Source organism: Bos indicus, chromosome 9 (genome assembly GCF_029378745.1).
Source record: "Bos indicus isolate NIAB-ARS_2022 breed Sahiwal x Tharparkar chromosome 9, NIAB-ARS_B.indTharparkar_mat_pri_1.0, whole genome shotgun sequence".
Taxonomy (NCBI): domain Eukaryota; kingdom Metazoa; phylum Chordata; class Mammalia; order Artiodactyla; family Bovidae; genus Bos; species Bos indicus.
Window position 1 is genome coordinate 23323025 of NC_091768.1, and position 20236 is coordinate 23343260.

Here is a 20236-nt window from a genome sequence, read left to right on the forward strand (position 1 = left end):
TTAAAAGGAGACATTGCTGTATGAAATTTGTGTTATGAACGAGTAAATTTAAGGTCTTACTATGTTTTAGAAATATGAACTTTCATAATTAACTGCACTGACCTTTCAAACAGATAATGACTGCTGTGTAGCCACCACCTTCCAGGGTTGGCTCTCAAGCTCGCCAGTTTAGAAAACTAAATTTTAGCCGTTAATGTGAAGATACAGATTCCAGGGAATTCATTCATACCTATCAAACTCACAAGAGATTAGCTGCCACATATCAGTTAATAACGAAAGCTGTACCTTGTTTGGTAACCAGGACTAGTAGTTTGCATGGAGGAGTGCCTCTTGGTACCTTGGCATACTCAGGAGACCAAAGAATAGATCAGAAAAACACTTGAACAGTCATTTCAGATGAATCAAAGGGCAATAGGTGTTCTTTACCGACTTTTTTCAACTGATTATTTCCTCTTTCAGATTGTTTATCTGTGTGTGTGTGGGTTAAGTCACTTGAGTTGTGACTTTTTGCAACTCTGTGGACTCTAGCCCACTAGGCTTCTCTGTCCATGGGATTCTCCAGGCAACAATACTGGAGTGAGTTGCCATGCCCTCCTCCAGGGGATGTTGCTGACCCAGGGATTTAACCCTCATCTCTTACATAAGCCTCCTGCTTTGGCCAGCAGCTTCTTTACCAGTAGCGCCACCTGGGTGGGTGTGTGTGGGTGTGTGTGTGTGTATATATATACATATATTTTTTTTTTTTTTTTTAATGGCTGGGACAAGTCAGATAATGTTAACATATCCTATTCTCTAAGTCAATGGTAGATACATATTGACAGTCTTATTTTTTCATTTCTTTTCTACTTTAAGGAGCATACTTTTTCCCCCAGTTTCACCTATCATTATGACAAAGGATTCAAGAGAGCGATTTCTTTTACATACTTTGCATTTGATTTGATTTATTTGGCCACACTGTGTGGCTTGTGGGATCTTAGTTCCCTGAACAGCAATTGGACTCAGGTCCTCAGCACTGAAAGTGCAGAGTCCTAACCACTGCACTGCCAGAAAATTCCCGCTTTGCATTTTAGTAGTGTCACCTTGGTGAGACTTTGGAGACAACCTGGGCTTTCCTAAAACATACTTTTTATATATTAAGCCTTTTAAGACACTTTTTGCTTTCTAGTAAGTAAAATCCTCTCCAATTTTTGTTTGAGAAGTAATTATTGACTAACCTTATACTCTGTGTGTGTGTATATGAGTCACTCAGTTGTATCCCAATTCTTTGCGACCCCATAGACTGTAGCCCACCAGGCTCCTCTGTCCATGGAATTCTCCAGACAACAATACTGGCATGAGTAGCCATTCCTTTCTCCAGGGGATCTTCCTGACCCAGGGATTGAACCCAGGTTTCCTACATTGCAGGCAGACTCTTTACTGTCTGAGCCACCCCAGGGAAGCCCACCTTGTACTCGTACACTGCCTGATAATTTATTTTGCCCTATAAAGTATTTAGGGCTTCCCAGGTGGCTCACCTGCCAGTACAGGCAACAGTAGGGGACACGGATTTGATCTCTGTTGGGAAGATCCCCTGGCATAGGAAATGGTAACCTACTCCAGTATTCTTGCCTGGAAAATTCCATGGACAGAGGAGCCTGGTGGGCTACAGTCTGCGCTCCTGAGCACATAGAATATTTAATTAGCTTTGTGCTATAACGTGCTTGTTGTAATCGACAGTACCTCACTATATATAAAAACAATTGTTTTAATTGTTAAGGTTGAAAGGAAATGGTAGGTAGGTGAGTATTTAATAGGCTACAGGGTTCCCAGTTGAAATAGCAAAGTTATTTTTTCCTGGTGGAATTTCAGTAAGAATGACTATTCACAGTATTAGTTCTTTTTGTTACTGAAACTCGCAAAATAAACTTAACCTTTCTCAAACAAATCCTGAATAGTGCAGGAAAGCAGACAAAATTCTTTCAGAATCAAGGCTGTCAAAATCAGATCACAGTTCTGTTTACATGTGCTAAGGAAAACAAAGGAATTTAATGCCAGATTCACAATCAGGCTCTCAGAATAGTTCAGAAAGAACTTCCTGTTCTGCAGGAAGCACAGCTTTTTCGCTTATGCAAAGCTGATTTCTGAGCTTAATCACACATTTAAGTTATAACAACTCAAATTTGGAAAAATAACTGCGCATAAAGTGATAAAGTGGCAGTAGGTAAAAATTACTTGTTGCAGTATTGTCATTTTCAAGTTTTCTAGGAACATGTACTCCCCTAATAACTTTGCAGTCACATTTAAATTTGAAAATGTAAATGTTAACATTTATCAATTTTTTTTTTTTTTTAGTAAATTAAGGGAAAATAAGAAAACTGCAGAACTGATTAAAACTGCCAACCTTCTCTTTAATTCCTTTGAGCCTTATTATATGTGGGATTACGTTGCACGTTGGTTTGAAGAATGTTGTAGGTATGTTAAATTGTTTTATTCATTTTAATCTAATAGTCTTTGTTTTTTGAGTTTTTGAGTTTAATGAAAAGAATATTATTTTATACAGTCTAGTACTACTACTAACAATTATTATTTATTTAATGGCCATAATCTGTCTCTGCTGTGTCATTCTTGAATACAGAATCATTGATCATATAATCTTAGCTTTGAAAAGGAGTTTAGAGATGAGAAATTGAGTCAATAGAATAGATGAAAAAGATTTTCCCTTTCTAATCTATAGTAATCTAGGTTTTCATTGTGGAGGAAATAGCAAATTTGTGGCTGGTCAGCACACTCTCCCAAAATGCTTCTCATTTTGAATAACAAAAAATTCCTTGGTCGCTTTTGTGTTTTTAAAAACATAGAAACAGCCTATATTGTTATCCACCCGTTAGGACTTACAGCTTAAAAAATGCTCTGAAAACCCAGTAATACTAGTGACTCTGAGTAGAATTTTTATCTGGATTCTAGACCAAACCCCTGTCAGAACCAGATTAATTAAACTTCAAGACTCAAGGGCATATAGTCAACAAGTAAGCATTTATGATCTTGGATTTAGAAGTCTTTTAAAACTATAAAGCATTAATCCATTCAATGATTTAGAAAGTCGCATGCTTACTCATTGAACTGCTATTGCTAGACATATAGAGAGTCCCTGTCTTCAAAGAGCTCATAGCAACAGCCAGTAAGACATGCACATGCTTATTCCTAGTATTAAAGGCTTACAGGTACCTTAAGAGAGAGATTATGATGTGGTAGGAATGTAGAAAGGCAATGCCAAAGAATTCTCAAACTACTGCACACTTGGACTCATCTCACTTGTTAGCAAAGTGATCATCAAAATTCTCCAAGCCAGGCTTCAACAGTACGTGAACCATGAACTTCCACATGTTCAAGCTGGAGTTAGAAAAGGCAGAGGAACCAGAGATCAAATTGCCAGCATCCACTGGATCATGGAAAAAGCAAGAGAGTTCCAGAAAAACATCTAGTTCTGCTTTATTGACTACGCCAAAGCCTTTGACTGTGTGGATCACAACAAACTGTGGAAAATTCTGAAAGAGTTGGAAATACCAGACCACCTAACCTGCCTCCTGAGAAATCTGTATGCAGATCAAGAAGCAACAGTTAGAACTGGACATGGAACAACAGACTGATTCCAAATCAGGAAAAGAATACGTCAAGACTGTATATTGTCACCCTGCTTATTTAACTTATATGCAGAGTACATCATGTGAAATGCTGGACTGGATGAAGCACAAGCTGGAATCAAGATTGTCGGGAAAATATCAATAACCTCAGATATGCAGAGACCACCACCCTTATGGCAAAAAGTGAAGAAGAACTAAAGAGCCTCTTGATAAAAGTGAAAGAGGAGAGTGAAAAAGTTCGCTTAAAACTCAACATTCAGAAAACTAAGATCATGGCATCTGGTCTCATCAGTTCATGGCAAATAGATGGTGAAACAATGGAAACAGTGAGAGACTTTATTTTGGGGGGAGGCTCCAGAATCACTGCAGATGATGACTGCAGCCACGAAATTAAAAGATGCTTACTCCTTGGAAGGAAAGTTATGATCAACCTAGACAGCATATTAAAAAGCAGACATTACTTTGCCAACAAAGGTCTGTCTAGTCAAGGCTATGGTTTTTCCAGTGGTCATGTATGGATGTGAGAGTTGGACTATAAAGAAAGCTGAGCGCTAAAGAATTGATGCTTTTGAACTGTGGTGTTGGAGAAGACTCTTGAGAGTCCCTGGGATAGCAAGGAGATCCAGCCAGTCCTGTTTACTCATTGGGAGGACTGATGTTGAAGCTGAATCTCCAATACTTTGGCCACCTGATGCAAAGGGCTGACTCATTTAAAAAGACCCTGATGCTGGAAAAATTGAGGGCAGGAGGAGAAGGGGCCGACAGAGGATGAGACGGTTGTATGATATCACCGACTCAATGGGCATGAGTTTGGGTAGACTCCGGGAGTTGGAGATGGACAGAGAGGCCTGGTGTGCTATGGTTCATGGGGTCACAAAGAGTCAGACATGACTGAGCGACTGAACTGAACTCAACTTTCTACATTCACATGCACACACACACCCACACCCACACACACAGATGCTTGCACGCATGCATGCACACACCCTTCTTCATTTGACCTAGAGAACTCCCTGAAGAACATTAAGTGCACCTTAATTAACCTGGACTGTTCCCTGAACAGCATTAACTGAGCCTTCAGTGCTGCTGCTGCTGAGCTTTCACTTGTGCTATCTTGTAAAATACTCTTCTCCCTCGCCCATCTGGAAAGGTTCAATAAAGAGGTCCTACCCCCTCAAATCTGCATCAGAATCTGCTTCTCATACACTGACATTATTTTTCTGTCTGCTTATATTTCTTGCTGGCTAGGGACTGGATCATGTTCTTTGTGTCTTCAGGGTGTAGGGCAGTGTATGATCATTTAGCATTAACACAATTTAATGTGCATGTTTGTTGGAGGAATGATTTCTACTGCTTGGATCAGAAGAGTCTTCCTGGAGGAGGTAACTTTTGATCTCAAACCTTGAAGAATGGCTGTGTTCTGGATGTGAAAGGATGAGGTTAGGGGAGGATGACGGTCCAGAAAGACAAGTTGGTATGAACAAACGCTGGAAAATCAAGCAGCAAATAATACATTTTAACTAAGAGAGGAAATGTATAATGGGGGAAATGAGAAATAAGTCCCAAATAGAACCATCCAGAATACTTGGAAGTTCAGGATGGGGGTTACAGGGAGAGGTTCAGCCTAGGAATCTTGCTTTGGGAATTTTCCATGTAGAGATGCAGTAGTGTCCTAGGGGAAAGGGAATATACTTCATCACAAGAACTTAATTATGTGCATCCCAGTGTTGATGTGACTCACATTAAAAAGGCAACAGTGTAGTCACATGTTTTCAGATCACTTGATAGTATACTTGATAAAGTGAATTTTGTCCTTTTAGGAGGACACTGCATGCCAGACTTCAGACTGGGCCTGGAGATAGTAGTGAGTCATCTGAGTTACAGCTGACCAATTTCTGCTTACTGGTGGATTTTTTGTTGGATATAGTTTCTTTGGTAAGATCACCTTGGTAAAAAAATATTGGGGAAATGTAATAACGCAGCTCAAATATTTCATGTTGAAGATAGACCTCATCTTCAAATAAGTATCGTTTTTAAATTAAATTGATTTTCCCTTTTGGCCTAGCTTTTTAAATAAAATTTTTCAAAGGTTTTGTCCTCTGACTTATATAATCTATAATACATATATAATTCTTATATAATAAATGGAATTTATTTTGTAATTGCATGTTATTGAAGTCTTACATGTTTAGTATATAGTAGTCTATTGCTGCCTTTGTATTCATTAATGATTCTATTAAATGAATACTGTTGGAAATCTTTTCCCCTTTTCTCTCCTCAATTCTTTGCTTTCTCCTTTTGAAGCCTACTAGAAGTATGAGGGTGCTATGTCAGGTATGACATTCAGCCTGTTTTGTTTTTAACTGATTCTATTTACTTTTTTATGTTATAATTTCAGTATTATAACAGATAAAACTGGGGTTCTTCTATAATACATGCTTTGAAGTACTTAAATTGAGAATTTTGGAATAGAAATTTTATGTCATTAGTAATAAATGACCAATGTTAATTAAGAGCATGATACATATAAAATTATTTCCTTTTTCTATATATAGATTAAAAACAAATAACATAACTCTGGGGTTATACACTGTGTAAACTTTTGTCATTTCACATTTATTTTCAGGAGACTTACATTGAAATCCAGACAGAACACTTACCCCAGTTGCTGCTCAGAATGATATCTGCCCTGACAAGCCATCTCCAGACATTGCACTTGACCGAACTCACAGATTCGCTCAGGCTCTGTTCAAAGATTCTTAGCAAGGTTCAACCTCCTCTGTTATCTGCCAGCACTGGAGGTGTGTTGCAGTTTCCAAGTGGGCAGAACAACTCAGTCAAGGAGTGGGAAGAGAAAAAGGTAATGTTTCACTATTATTTTTCATTCTAAACCAAATATATTTCTTCAAGGCAGAACAGTTTCTAACTAAAATCACTGCATGTAATCATTTAAATATTAGTGAATCTTTCCTTGTTCCCAGTGTTCTGGCAGTAGACTGTTCTGTAGGCTTTTTTGGCTCCAGTGCAATATAACTGTATTCACACTTTGCAAGAGAAATATATATAATTTATATACAAGCAACATATATAATTTAAAATTTTCTGGTACCTACATTAAAAAAAGAGAAACAGGTAAAAATAATTTTAATTATATTTATCCCATTAGAGTAAATATATTGTCATTCCAACATGTAATCAATATAAAATTGATGTAACATAAAAAATATTAGACATTTTACATTTTTTGGTACCTCCTTCAAAATTCTACTGTGTATTTTCTACTTATAGCACATTCAAATACTAAATTTTTATTAGAAGTACTTTCTCTGTACTTAAGTTGGTAAAATTTACATTTGAAAAATTAAACTCACATACCCAGGTTGTCCTCAGATCAGATCAGATCAGTCTCTCAGTTGTCTCCGACTCTTTGCAACCCCATGAATCGCAGCACACCAGGCCTCCCTGTCCATCACCAACTCCCGGAGTTCACTCAGACTCATGTCCATCGAGTCAGTGATGCCATCCAGCCATCTCATCCTCTGTCGTCCCCTTCTCCTCCTGCCCCCAATCCCTCCCAGCATCAGAGTCTTTTCCAATGAGTCAACTCTTCGCATGAGGTGGCCAAAGTACTAGAGTTTCAGCTTCAGCCTCAGTCCTTCCAAAGAAATCCCAGGGCTGATCTCCTTTAGAATGGACTGGTTGGATCTCCTTGCAGTCCAAGGGACTCTCAAGAGTCTTCTCCAACACCACAGTTCAAAAGCATCAATTCTTCGGTGCTCAGCCTTCTTCACAGTCCAACTCTCACATCCATACATGACCACAGGAAAAACCATAGCCTTGAACATACCTTAATGTTTTCTCGGAACTAAATTAAGTAAAATTTTAATTAAAATTGCTTGTATTAAAAATTTTAATTTCTCTGTCAGATCAGCATATTTCAACAGCTCAGTAGGCCACATGTGTCTAATAACTATCCTATTAAACAGCAGGCTTATAATCCAAACTTTATTGGTCCTTTTCATATGCACACTAAATTTTTGACATGTTCTTCTTGAAATCCAGAATCTTTTTGCTCTCCTCAGTCTTCCAGATTCTTAATGCTTACTTTATGATGTTGAATAGAATTGTAACATAGTTGACCCTTGAACAACACAGGTTTGAACTGAGTGGGTCCACTTATATGCAGATTTTTTTGCCCACTAAATATATTGGAAAATTTTTTGAAAATTTGTGACAATTTGAAAAAACTCTCAGAAAAATAATATAGCCTAAAAATATCACAAAAATTAAGAAAAAGGTATGTTATGAATGCATAAAATATACATAGATATATAAAATGTGTTTTAATCAACTATTTATGTTATTGGTAAGACTTCCAGTCAACTGTAAGCTTTTAGTAGTTAAGTTTTGGGGGTATCAAAAGTTACATGTGGGTTTTTGACTTTGTAGGACCTCGGTTCCTCTAACCCCCACATTGCTCAGGATCAACTATAATTTTAATGTTTGGCACTAGTAGCATATTTAAACAAGTATGGAAAAATCAAGAATTTAAAAGCTTTCAAGTTTATAATATTACAATTCTTTTCTAGTGAATATTAGTGAAAACAGTAATGGAATCATGTACTTTTATTGAATATAGGCACAGAGGCACTATGTTAAAACAAAAATTTAAAAATTTCTAGCATATAAGCATTTAAGGATTCGTTGCATTAAATCCTGTGTTTGTGTATTTGCCCTTACTTTTTTGCTTTTTAATTTTGTCAGCCTGGCAAAATATTATCAGGATGATCTCATACAGCCTTTTCCATCAAGTCTTAACCCTAAATCTTTTTTCTTGTACCTCCTAAATATATTGCTTTTCACATATGAAATGAGCATTACCACCAAACAATTTCAATATATCCCAGGATCATCCTACATAAACTAAAACTAGTCTGTCTTATTTTCCTTTCCTACATGCTTATTATTTATATGGTGTACATATCAATTCCATTGTTGGACAGTGCATTTTGTGTGCTGTTTTTCCTTTATGCCTCCAGTATCTTCTTAGGAATAAAACTAAAATAGATGTTAACTGTTAACTGGTTTGGTTTTTTTTTTTTTTTTTTTGAATGAGATTTTTGAAAGTTGGAGAGGGACTGTAGTGTTCTCTCAATAGCATATTCACATATTATGTAGAAAACATCTGGAGGCACTTTATTGGTGGTTAGAGGTAAGGTAAATAAGAACACCCATTCACGTTAAATGAAGAATAATTCAATAATATACTTTTGTAATATAGTGGTTGATTAACCTTAGATAGGCTTCCAGCCCACCCTACCTTTTGATCTTCTTGCCTATTTCCAGAGTATCTATGTTGTTTTTCTGTTTTGGGGTGTTTTTTTTTTTTTTTACTGAAACTTGATGGTATTATCTTCACTGAGATGTCTAAAATTGATCATATTTGAAAGCTGAGAGTATTTTCTATATCTCTTTTTTTTTTGACACTGTAACTGATGGAATGATTCTTTTAAAAATTATAAATCTAATTTTGTCTCCATGCACTTAGTACATTTTTGTAAAATCAGTGCCCTGGATCTCTATACCCAAATGTCCAAACATGTCAATCTTTTCTATTTTAAGAAAGTTACTTTATTGTAAAGCTATCTGAACCATAGTTATGTAATATAGACCATACAACTAAGTAATATAAATGTATGCAAGTGTAACTGAATTTATAGTATGAATTTTATTAACATAATGTCACCCATTGCTCTATAATCTTCATATGAAAAAGATTAATACAGAAGTAATAATAAGCTAATGACAGTTTTACCATTTAAACAAGATTTGTTTTTTTTTTAATGTATTAATATAAGATTTTTCAAAGGAGAAAAATGGACAGGTTCAGTTCAAATGGCCACTTTTAATCTTTCGCATTATAATGTGACAGTTCTTATGCTGTTATAGAGACAGCAATCTGCTGCCATGAAGGGAGTGTGAACTTGGAATCATCTAATCTGAGCTCTTCTGCTAAATATTAAGCTTATTTTCTGTGATCTTGGGCAAGTTTTGTATTGAACTTCCGTGAGCCTCAGTTTTTTGTTTTTTTTTTTTAACCTCAAGAGAAAATAACCTCCCTCCATTCAGCACCCACTCTGTGTACCCAGCAGTGGACTAGGCATACCTTGGTGAACTCTGCCCTTCCCAACACTTTCCTTCTACTTGGGAGACACACATTAAAGAAATCATTACACATTTAATTATAGCTGTGATAAATGTATGAAGGAAACTATAGAGTGGTCAGAATGTGGGAAATGGGGTGATCTGACCTAGATCGGGGGCCAGGAAAAGCTTTCTTGAGGAAGGGTTGTCTGAGTGCAGCTCTAGAGGAGTCAGCGCAGGTGAGGTGGGACGCAGAGAGCACTAGACAGAGCAGGGAGCATCTGCACAGGCGCCCAGGTGCAAGGAGCGCCCCACGGACCGTGAGGGAGATGCCGCTGTCAGCGCAGGTGGGGCCAGGCCTTACAGAGCCTTGTCACTGTACTAAGGCTTTTATTCTTTTTCTTAGCAGCAGTTGAAAGACACTGAAGGGAAAAAGGCAAGTGACATAGTCAGATTTGTGTATCAGAAACGTTACTCTGACTGCAGTTTGGGGTATGGATCTGAGAAACAAATGGATGTGGGGCGACCTGCAGTAGTGCAGGTGAGAGGTGGTAGTAACATGTACTAACACCATGGGGGAGTGAAGACAGAAATGGATGGATCAGCCATGTGTTGAGGAGGAAAAGTCCATAAGCTGTAGTAATGGACTGGTAGGGTAACAAGTGACTGCTAACATTTATTGTTTAATAAGTGGCAAGTACTGTATACACAGGGGCCTCCCTGGTGGCTCAGATGGTAAAGAACGTGCCTGCAATGTGGGAGAACTGGCTTCCCTGGGTCAATAAAATCTCCTGAAGAAGGGAATGGCTACCCACTCCAGCATCCTTGCCTGGAGAATTCCATGGACAGAGGAGCCTGGCAGGCTACTGTACATAGAGTCGCAAAGAGTTGGACATGACTGAGCGACTAACCCTTTCACTTTTTCCCCCTACTGTATATACTATCTTAACTTAATCCTCATAGTAATTCTTAAATGTACAAAATATTGCTATCTCTGTTACATAGATTAGGTAACCTGGGTTTGGAGAGGGTTAGTAATTTGCCAAATGAGAAAATGTCAGAGCCTTAGCAAACTAACGGAGAAGGCAATGGCACCCCACTCCAGTACTCTTGCCTGGAAAATCCCATGGATGGAGGAGCCTAGTAGGCTGCAGTCCACGGGGTCGCTAAGAGTTGGACATGACTGAGCAACTTCACTTTCACTTTTCACTTTCATGCACTGGAGAAGGAAATGGCAACCCCTCCAGTGTTCTTGCCTGGAGAATCCCAGGGACAGGGGAGCCTGGTGGGCTGCCGTCTATGGGGTCGCACAGAGTTGGACACGACTGAAGTGACTTAGCAGCAGCAAACTAATGGCCAGCACCCTTGACCACTGTACTGGGATGGATGTAGGGAAAGTGGAGAAGTGGTGGATAAGGTAGCGAGAAGCTCCCTTAGCTCTCTGCCTTCCTGGTTGGATGAGCAGTTGTGTCACTCACTGAGGCAAAGAACTCTGGGTGAGGCCCAGCTTTGTGGCAGCATTTAGAGTGCGTATCTTCAGGGATTGTCCATAAGATCACTTTTTAGTCATCTTATTCAAGTTCAAATTATGCTCTGGTACAGTTGCCCAAGGATCTCATGATGTATACAGCTTTTGTTTACTTACTAAACCAGAAAATATGCTTGATGATTATACCCATCCTACCTTTATAGACAAGGAACAGTTAATCTATTCTATTCTAGCTCTATTCTACTTCAGTAGTTGGTTCGTTTTTTGTTTGTGTTGTAATTAATTATCTCTTCTAGATTATAAATAATTCCTTTTATTGCTAGTACCTAATGTGGCAAATAGTATGGGTTCAATAACTCTTCGTTGAAAGAGTGTAAGATTAATGGCAAACATTAAAATGGAACTTTTACATATTTCAGACAAGTTTCACTTTCATATGGTCCTGAATAGAAGACCTAGTAGATTTTATTTCTAGTTCTTAAAATGTAATTTTTTAACGTTGCATGTCTCATTTCCATGCGTTATTTAGACATTAGGAAAGTGATTTCACGAAGTAGATTGAATAAACTGTTAGTAGTTTGAAACAAGGATATAGATCAGAGAGTTTTATGTATACATATTTTGTCCTCAAGAACCTAAGCTTAAGTTATGCATATAGCAAATAATAAATATTTCTTGAATGACTTTATATTAATATATTAATTAGAACTGTGTCAGTATTTCCTGTTATCATAGGTACATGAATCAGTTATAGAAACTGTTTTAAGAGTTAACCAGATATATGGATTAGACTGTGAAATGTGAGTTAAGTTGTGAATAAGTCTAATCCATAGCTGACGTCTTTCAAAATGTGACTATTTTAATTTCTAGTATATACATGTAGCTACTCAGCCTCCTGCACTTTTTACTGACTACCAGGTCTCATCAGTTTCTCTTGAAAATCCTACCGAAGTGTTCGAAGATGGAGAAAATCCACCCAGTAGTCGCTCATCAGAGAGTGGGTTCACTGAGTTCATACAGTATCAAGCAGACCGAACTGATGACATTGACAGAGAACTGAGTGAGGGGCAGGGGGCAGCTGCCATCCCGATTGGGAGCACATCCTCTGAAACAGAAACGGCCTCCACTGTGGGGTCTGAAGAAACGATCATCCAGCCCCCTTCCATAATCGCTCAGGGGACGGCACCCCGAAGTGGGAAGACAGCCCAGAAAACCGCAATGCAGTGCTGCTTGGAGTATGTCCAGCAGTTTCTCACCAGACTCATCAACCTCTACATCATCCAGAGCAACGCCTTCTCTCAGGCTTTGGCTCCAGAGCATCAAGGGGATCTCAGTGGAGAACAGGGAGAGGTTTTGAACTGGGACAGGGATTCCCAGGGGGACGTAAAAGACAGAAATATAAGTAAACAGAAAACCTCAAAAGAATACCTCTCTGCCTTCCTCGCTGCCTGCCAGCTCTTCCTGGAGTGCTCCAGCTTCCCAGTTTACATTGCCGAGGGGAACCATACCTCAGACTTACGTTCTGAAAAATCAGACACTGGTAAGGTTGTCTCTGTTTTATTTATTTAAAAATATGTTCTATAGCATGCTTCCTACCCACTCACCCTTAAGGAATGCTCAGATATTAAAACTGGGATTTGATTTCTTTTTTTAGCCAGTTAATTTTTAAACCCATTGCTTTAATTTGTAAGTTTTTTAAAACAAAATACTGTCATTTTGAGGAGATTGATATGTTGGAGAATTTTGTGATCATGATATCTCACAGTTTGTTGGCGAGCAAGCAGACGCTAAGGAGGAAATTAACTCCTTTCTCTGGAGAAAATTAGTGTAACATTCAGATCTGCTGATTTCCTTTATTATGACTAGCATCATATAAATTTACATTCCTTTAAATTTATGTATAACACACACAGAGGGCAGTGAGCTACATAATATTTGTTGATTAATAAACTTTTTTAGGACAGAAAATGGATTGTGTGACTTGGCATAAGAAAAATACATATTAAAAAATTTATGAAATTCCTGTTGCTGCTTTATTTTCTTGAAGCTGTAGTGTATATGAGAAACCATGGTTTTGTTCACAGAGCAAGGCCTAAAGTTCTTAGATATAAGTGCTTTGTTTTTAGAAATTAACTTGGAAGACAGAATATGCGTGAAAGGTTCACTGTGATGGACTGTGTTGGCTTCCGGCTTCTCTTTCAGACTGGGAGCACGTGCAGCCTCCACTGTGGCTCCAGACGCTGATGAATGCTTGCAGCCAAGCAAGTGATTTCAGTGTGCAGAGTGTTGCCATTTCACTAGTGATGGACCTGGTGGGATTGACTCAGTCTGTGGCCATGGTCACTGGGGAAAACATCAACAGTGTGGAGCCTGCCCAGCCCTTAAGTCCAAACCAGGGACGAGTAGCTGTGGTGATTAGACCTCCTCTCACACCGGGCAATCTGAGATACATAGCTGAGAAGACTGAATTTTTCAAGGTAAGTTCTAAGAACTACAAGCATGACTAAGACGACACTCAACCTGATTTGCTTAGCAGAGATTTCAAAGATGATAGTCAGGCTTAATTGAACACCTCTTAACATCATACTGTAAGGAAAAGATACCATGTACCATATTTGATCAGTACTGCTTGGCCAATCCTGTTCTCAGTTTTGTGAGGAGGAAAAAAGAATAAGAGGAGTATTGGGGTAAAAAGAAAAGTTCATTTATACTGAAAAATATATTTCCAGATGAAATGGTTGTAACACTTTTGCTTTTCATAGAGTACAACTTTAGGTCTCCAAAATATCCAGAAAAAAGTTTTCCAACCCTAAATTGTCTGATGATCATCTGTGATACATGCATATCCTTTGATTTGTTTCACAGCAGCACATATGATATCCTTGGCATAGAAAGAACATCAAGTATATTTTGCTTAAGCAGGTAGATTCTTTATATATAAAAAATTTTAATCTTCAAGTCATTGTATCCCTCAGATAGTCCGTCTGGCTAGATTAAAGCTGGGCTATCATGTGGTGGTGGTGAACCCTGATGACTGTCATAGATCACCATGTGCTGTGTTAACACATGTAGCGCTGAAATACACACAGCCTATTTTATGTTTTAAGAAGTTTGGATATTTGAACTATGAATTGTATTTCACTTCGTGACATACAACCATAAACATTAAACTTCGTTCAGTGTGGGGTTTACATCCTCTTAAAGATAGTGTATTCTAGCATCACTTTACTAAATGTCACTAGAATAGTGAAATGGGGTCTTATCTGGGCCCTGTAAAAAGTGCTAACATATTTGGTGCTTAAAGTAAATTTAGTTAAAGGAGGGTCTGTTGTAAGAGATCCTAAAAAACCTGGATGACAAGAAGTAAGCAGATGGAAAGCTACACTTTTAAATCTCATTTCAGCGACATAATGAGTATTAAGACCTTCTAGGTCCGGCAGTCAGAGGCTTGTTTGTACCTAATAGGAAATGTTTAGAAGTTCTCATTTACAATTGTATGACACTGTGACTTTTACATCTTTTTTTAAATAGCATGTAGCTTTAACATTGTGGAACCAGCTGGGAGATGCGACACCTCAGCACCACCAGAAGAGTGTGGAACTGTTTTATCAACTACATAACTTGGTTCCTTCATCCAGCATCTGTGAGGATGTGATAAGTCAGCAGCTAACCCATAAAGATAAGGTAAATTCTTCTCTGCTGGTCCTGTGCCCACCCTACCCCCTGCTCCCGTTATACTGAAAGGCAAATTAAGGAAACCCTAGGAAAATTGTGGCATCTAGTATCTGAATAAGATAACTTCATTCAGAATGATTATCATGTCTTTAAAATAAATGTGTTCTATTCTTCTTAGAGGAAAGTTCTTTATAAAAAGTGACAGTAATCTGAAAAATCAAGCAATCCAAATCAAATGCTGGGTTTATTTTGTGAATCAGGAGTGGGGAGTGATGATTCAAGTTGTTGCTGGTCTGAGTTCTTGGGTCGTTTAAAGATGTATTCAGTGTTCTCCGTTATGAAACTGGTGGATTCATTTACTAATGCGTGTGAAATAACATTTGTAAGTTACAGAATGCTAATATGTGAGGTTATGGGCTTCCCTGATGGCTCAGATGGTAAAGAATCTGCCTGCAATGCAGGAGACCTGGGTTCAATCCCTCAGTCAGGAAGATCCCCTGGAGAAGAGAATGGCTATCCACTCCAGTATTCTTGCCTGAAGAATTCCATGGACAGAGAATAAATAAGGATTTTTTATCCTATGTATATGAAGTGTGATTCATAAGTGTCAGTTAAAGATGGCTGAGTTATGAGCAGGCCTGAAAAGAAGCTGTAATGATCATTCTGATTGACCTGGTCAGGATAACCCAGTGAAGTTTGAGGTCTTCTTGTGTCTGCTTTCTTATATTAATAGAAAATTTTATTGAACAGCTTTTAGAAGTGGATTGCCCTCATTTTAAAAAATTCTAAATGCTAGTGAGTTTGAATAGGTTATATTCCAAAAGGCTTTCTATTGAGTAAATGAAGCATTTGGCAGCAGGGAAGTGGCAAATGGAGTGAATGAGAAGAATGAAAAGTTTATTCCAAGAGAAATGTTAATTTTCTAGTTCTCCTTCAATACATTCTTTCAGAATTGTTCAGAAATTTTTAAATAAAGCCTTGTATTTTGATGTAATAGTTTGTTTTATTTTAAGTATAAATCTACGACAAATTATATCCCTGTTTACTTGTATAACATTTCTAAGTTCTGAATAAGGATATTGTATATCCATGAAAAAATTAAAGCATCAGTTATTACTTTTTTTTATGTGTTTTTATTGGTCGATATACAAATGCAAGCTTCATTGGAAAAGCACATATTAAGCTGACAGGAAAAGTAGGCATTCCTCTAACCTGTCACAGTTTAGACAGTTGCAGTCTGATTTGGGGAATTTTTTACTTGATGGATTCTACAAATGCTGGAAGAAGACTATACAATTTCTTATAATACTATAATTTCTACTAATGCATTATTATCTAATATCAAATATTGATCATTCTAAATAATTTATTCTTACATTATTTCATCCATTGTTATCACATAATCTTTCCCAGATAATCCCAAAAGTGATGTAATAGTTTTTGTGTAGAAATAGTTTTTTTAAGTCCTTAAAATTTTAATCTAATAAACCAGCTTTATAAGTGATGATAAGTTCATTTGGAATTAATATATAATTTCTGGGAGCAAAAGCAAATTCTATAGCGCCATAAAATTAGTTTTGACTACTGTGTACTTATATTAAAATGAAGGGGAAAGTGCTTCCTGTAGTCAAGATATAGTAACATGCACATTATTAGTTCTTTCCATCCCGTTATAAAATAATCTAGTAAACTAATCACCTAAACTAAATAATAACTTATATGGCAGCATGAGATGATCCTTTAGGTTTAATATTTCTGTATATATTTAAGTATTTTGTGCATTTCTGTTTCCATAAAAAAAATACAGCTTATTTCAGCATGTACTAGAGTACTGTGAACGCTGAACATAATACTGTCTTAAATAGCAACTTTTTTTTTTTTTTTTTACTAAAAATCACTCAATATATTCATGGATAATAAAATCATCTCCCATATTTGTCCTCAGAAAATAAGGATGGAAGCACATGCAAAGTTTGCAGTTCTTTGGCATCTGACAAGGGACCTCCATATAAATAAGTCCTCATCTTTTGCACGGTCTTTTGACAGGTTGGTTACATTTTATATTCAGGTGTTTTTGAGGGGACGTGAAGTAGAAAAAGAGTAACTTTTATTGCTTTGCCAGGCAAAAGGGGCCACAGTGGGCTAATGCCCTCAAGATTGTGTGACCCTTATATTCAGGTTTTATAGTAAGATATCTTAATGTTTCTGTTCTCAAATCCCCTGGCTAATTTGGCAGGAGTAGGAGAGAGCAATTTGCAGATTTTATAAAGAAATTTATAAATTATTTTTTTAGTCTAAGCTGTATTAAAAGGCATGGCATTTTCATTTATCTAACCGATTTTCCCTCTGTATTTCTGGAGCACCCAGTGCCCCTTCGTTTCATCGGGTGACCTCATCAAGTTCCTCCTATATGCCAGACACCATTCTAAATGTCAGGGATGTAGAAACAGGTGCAGCCTTCCTGAGTCTACATTCAGTGAAATTTCATATAAACAGTAGAAGGTATAAGTGTTTCTCTAACAATTATTCCCAATCTTGCCTGAACCAGACTTAGAATCTAGAACTAAAATGTTGACACTTCTGTGGATCACTTCTGTAGATTCAAAAAATCTACAGTTAGCTGCCTGAGAGTGGTTTTGCTGTTTGGACTACATAGATGCCTCAGATACCAGAAATAAGATTTGCAGTAACTTCCAAGGAGATGCCATTTATAGGTAGATTTACATACATCAACATCAGATAGCAGGCTCACCAGCAAGTCTCATCAAGGTGGCCCCAAATCTAACTGTGCTTGAAGCCCCATTTAGCATCAGATAGCTGGATGTTACCTCAGCTGGTATAAAGCAGCATCAGCATTCTCTAATGGTCTGCTACCGAACCCCTCTAGTAAACTGGGCCCTGGGACTGGGTACTTCACAAGTACCACCTCTAATTCAGTAACCACCTGTTCTCATCATGACAGTGAAGTTAAGTGATTTGCCCAAGATCATCATACATGAGATAAAGCAGATGGCCCAGATTTATCTTTGGTTTTCTGATCCCAAACCATACCTCCACACCTTTCACAAAAGGTCTTTCCTTGAATTAAGCACATGGCTTCAACTAATAAAGAGAATGAGAGCAAAGGAGCACAGAGCAACATGGAAATAGTGTTGACTTGTAGAGGGGCTAGATTTAGTGATACAAACAGTATATATGGCGCTGAAACAGACTAATTCTCAAGTTTTTTCTTCTGTTTTTTACAGTATTTATCTTATAGAAATAATGTATGCTTGTGAAATTTCAAAAAATACAAGTGTATGAGAAAAGAGAGAGGACTATTTTCTCCTTTCTCGTATCTTTTTGGTTTCCCTTGTGGCTCAGATGGTAAAAGCATCTGCCTGCAATGCAGGAGACCCGGGTTCGATCCCTGGGTTGGGAAGATCCCTGGAGAAGGAAATGGCAACCCATTCCAGTACTCTTGCCTGGAAAATCCCATGGACAGAGGACCCTGGTAGGCTACAGTCCATGGGATCACAAAGAGTCGGACATGACTGAGTGACTTCACTTTCTTTTTCTTTCTTTCATTGTATCTACTGAGACTGGGGATTAAGGTTATTAAAACTCTGTAGTCAAAAGTTATTCTGAAATATAATTACTTTAAAATAGTTAATTCAATGTAAGAAATACAACTTAGAGTAATGTTAATTTTTTAAAAATTAGAGTATTAAAACTAAAGTAGGTATTCTGTTCTTTGTTTTAATTATTGGTGTTTATTGTAGGTCACTGTTCATCATGCTAGATAGCCTTAACAGTCTTGATGGTTCCACCAGCTCTGTGGGACAAGCCTGGCTGAACCAAGTTCTGCAAAGACATGATATCGCAAGAGTTTTGGAACCACTGCTATTGCTCTTACTGCATCCCAAAACTCAGAGGGTTTCAGTGCAGCGAGTGCAAGCAGAACGTTACTGGAATAAGGCTCCCTGTTTTCCTGGAGAAGAGAGTGACAAGCATTTCATGCAGAACTTTTCCTGCAATAATGGTGAATATCACATGGAAGTAGAACAACTTTATTTAGAATTAAATTAATAAATAAAGAGAGAGGCAAACACACAACAGTGATTGTCAAGAGAACCAAACATGAGAATTTCTCCATGGGCCGATTTTTCCCCTCTGCATGCAATAGTGCTGCTTGCGTGTGTCAGTTTGTACCTCATCACTGACCATCTTAGAGGACTTGGATCTCTGTTATCAGCTGACTGTTTCAGGGGAGGCATTAGCATAGCTCTGGTGAGAAACATTCTTCAGTATTAGCAAATAACCTGTAGACTTTATAGTCCTGGTCCTGCAGTGTTCTATAGATACTCCACTGGGAATCTATAGTAAGCTTTCAGTGCACATTTCAATTTCAGGTGTCATATCCCTCATCTGTAAGATGAGGATGATTATACCCAGCTCTCAAAACTTCATGGTGAGCGTTGGGTGTGGTCATGCTAGTGACATGCTTAGTGCAGTGACTGGCATATATATGTTTGATAAATGTTCACTGTTATGATTAATATTTGATAAGTATTTGCTATTACTATTAATAGAATACTATTACTAATAATAGAAATGAATAGACATTCACAGATTGTCAAATGATACCCTCTATAATACACCAGTAACGGCCCCTTAGATTATTGTACTTTACGGACAAAAGAATCAACTTCATTTATCTCTCTTGTAAAATAATCCGGTAAGGTCAGGAATGAAAAGGTCATGTTACTGATGAGGCTGGGGCTTTCTCAGTCTCACAGCTGGTAGGTGGTGAAGTTAGAACAGAACTGTGCTCCTGCTTCATCTTGAGTGTGTTTCTACAGAGCCATGGTTCCTTTCTCTAGCTTCCTTTCCACAGCTTCCCCTGAATCCTCTTAAGAACATGCTCTGCTCTGCTTACCGCCAGCACTTCTTTGCATTAACACTTTGCCTATAGTACTTCCTGCCTGTCTGCTGAATTCTCACCTCTCTGAGATCATTCTCAGACCTCATCTGTGGTGTCATGATGCTTTCCCTGAATTTGAAGCTTCTGATTTTGCACTTCTTGCATGGAACTAAGCCTTCACCCTCTCTGAAGAAATGCTCCCCTAAAGGCACAGAAATGGGTATTTGTGAGATCCCCTACTCGTTTTAAAACTTCTCAGAGTAAAGAGTGATGTTTTTTCCTTTTCTCACGCTCTTCTCCTCATTTAGGGCCTTACTTAAACTAGATAATTTATAAATGCTTGTTGAAGTTTGTTAAAATCAAGGAGATTATGTATTTATATATTAACTATATACTGAACTATTT

The 20236-nt window shown here is 37.7% G+C and overlaps 1 protein-coding gene across 8 annotated transcripts in view; it reads left to right on the forward strand.

The window, feature by feature from the left end:
- The window catches only part of DOP1A (DOP1 leucine zipper like protein A), a 125184-nt gene that overhangs the window by 72163 nt on the left and 32785 nt on the right, over window positions 1-20236 (forward strand). For 3 of the 8 annotated variants that reach the window (XM_070795785.1, XM_070795788.1, XM_070795792.1), the window contains 9 exons: window positions 2332-2451; window positions 5441-5555; window positions 5925-5954; window positions 6247-6480; window positions 12124-12793; window positions 13456-13730; window positions 14785-14937; window positions 16874-16974; window positions 18690-18949. In XM_070795785.1, the coding sequence (XP_070651886.1) occupies window positions 2332-2451; window positions 5441-5555; window positions 5925-5954; window positions 6247-6480; window positions 12124-12793; window positions 13456-13730; window positions 14785-14937; window positions 16874-16974; window positions 18690-18949 (1958 nt within the window). The remainder of the gene's footprint in view (window positions 1-2331; window positions 2452-5440; window positions 5556-5924; window positions 5955-6246; window positions 6481-12123; window positions 12794-13455; window positions 13731-14784; window positions 14938-16873; window positions 16975-18689; window positions 18950-20236) is intronic. The other 5 variants (XM_070795787.1, XM_070795790.1, XM_070795789.1 and 2 more) reach the window with 3 other exon arrangements.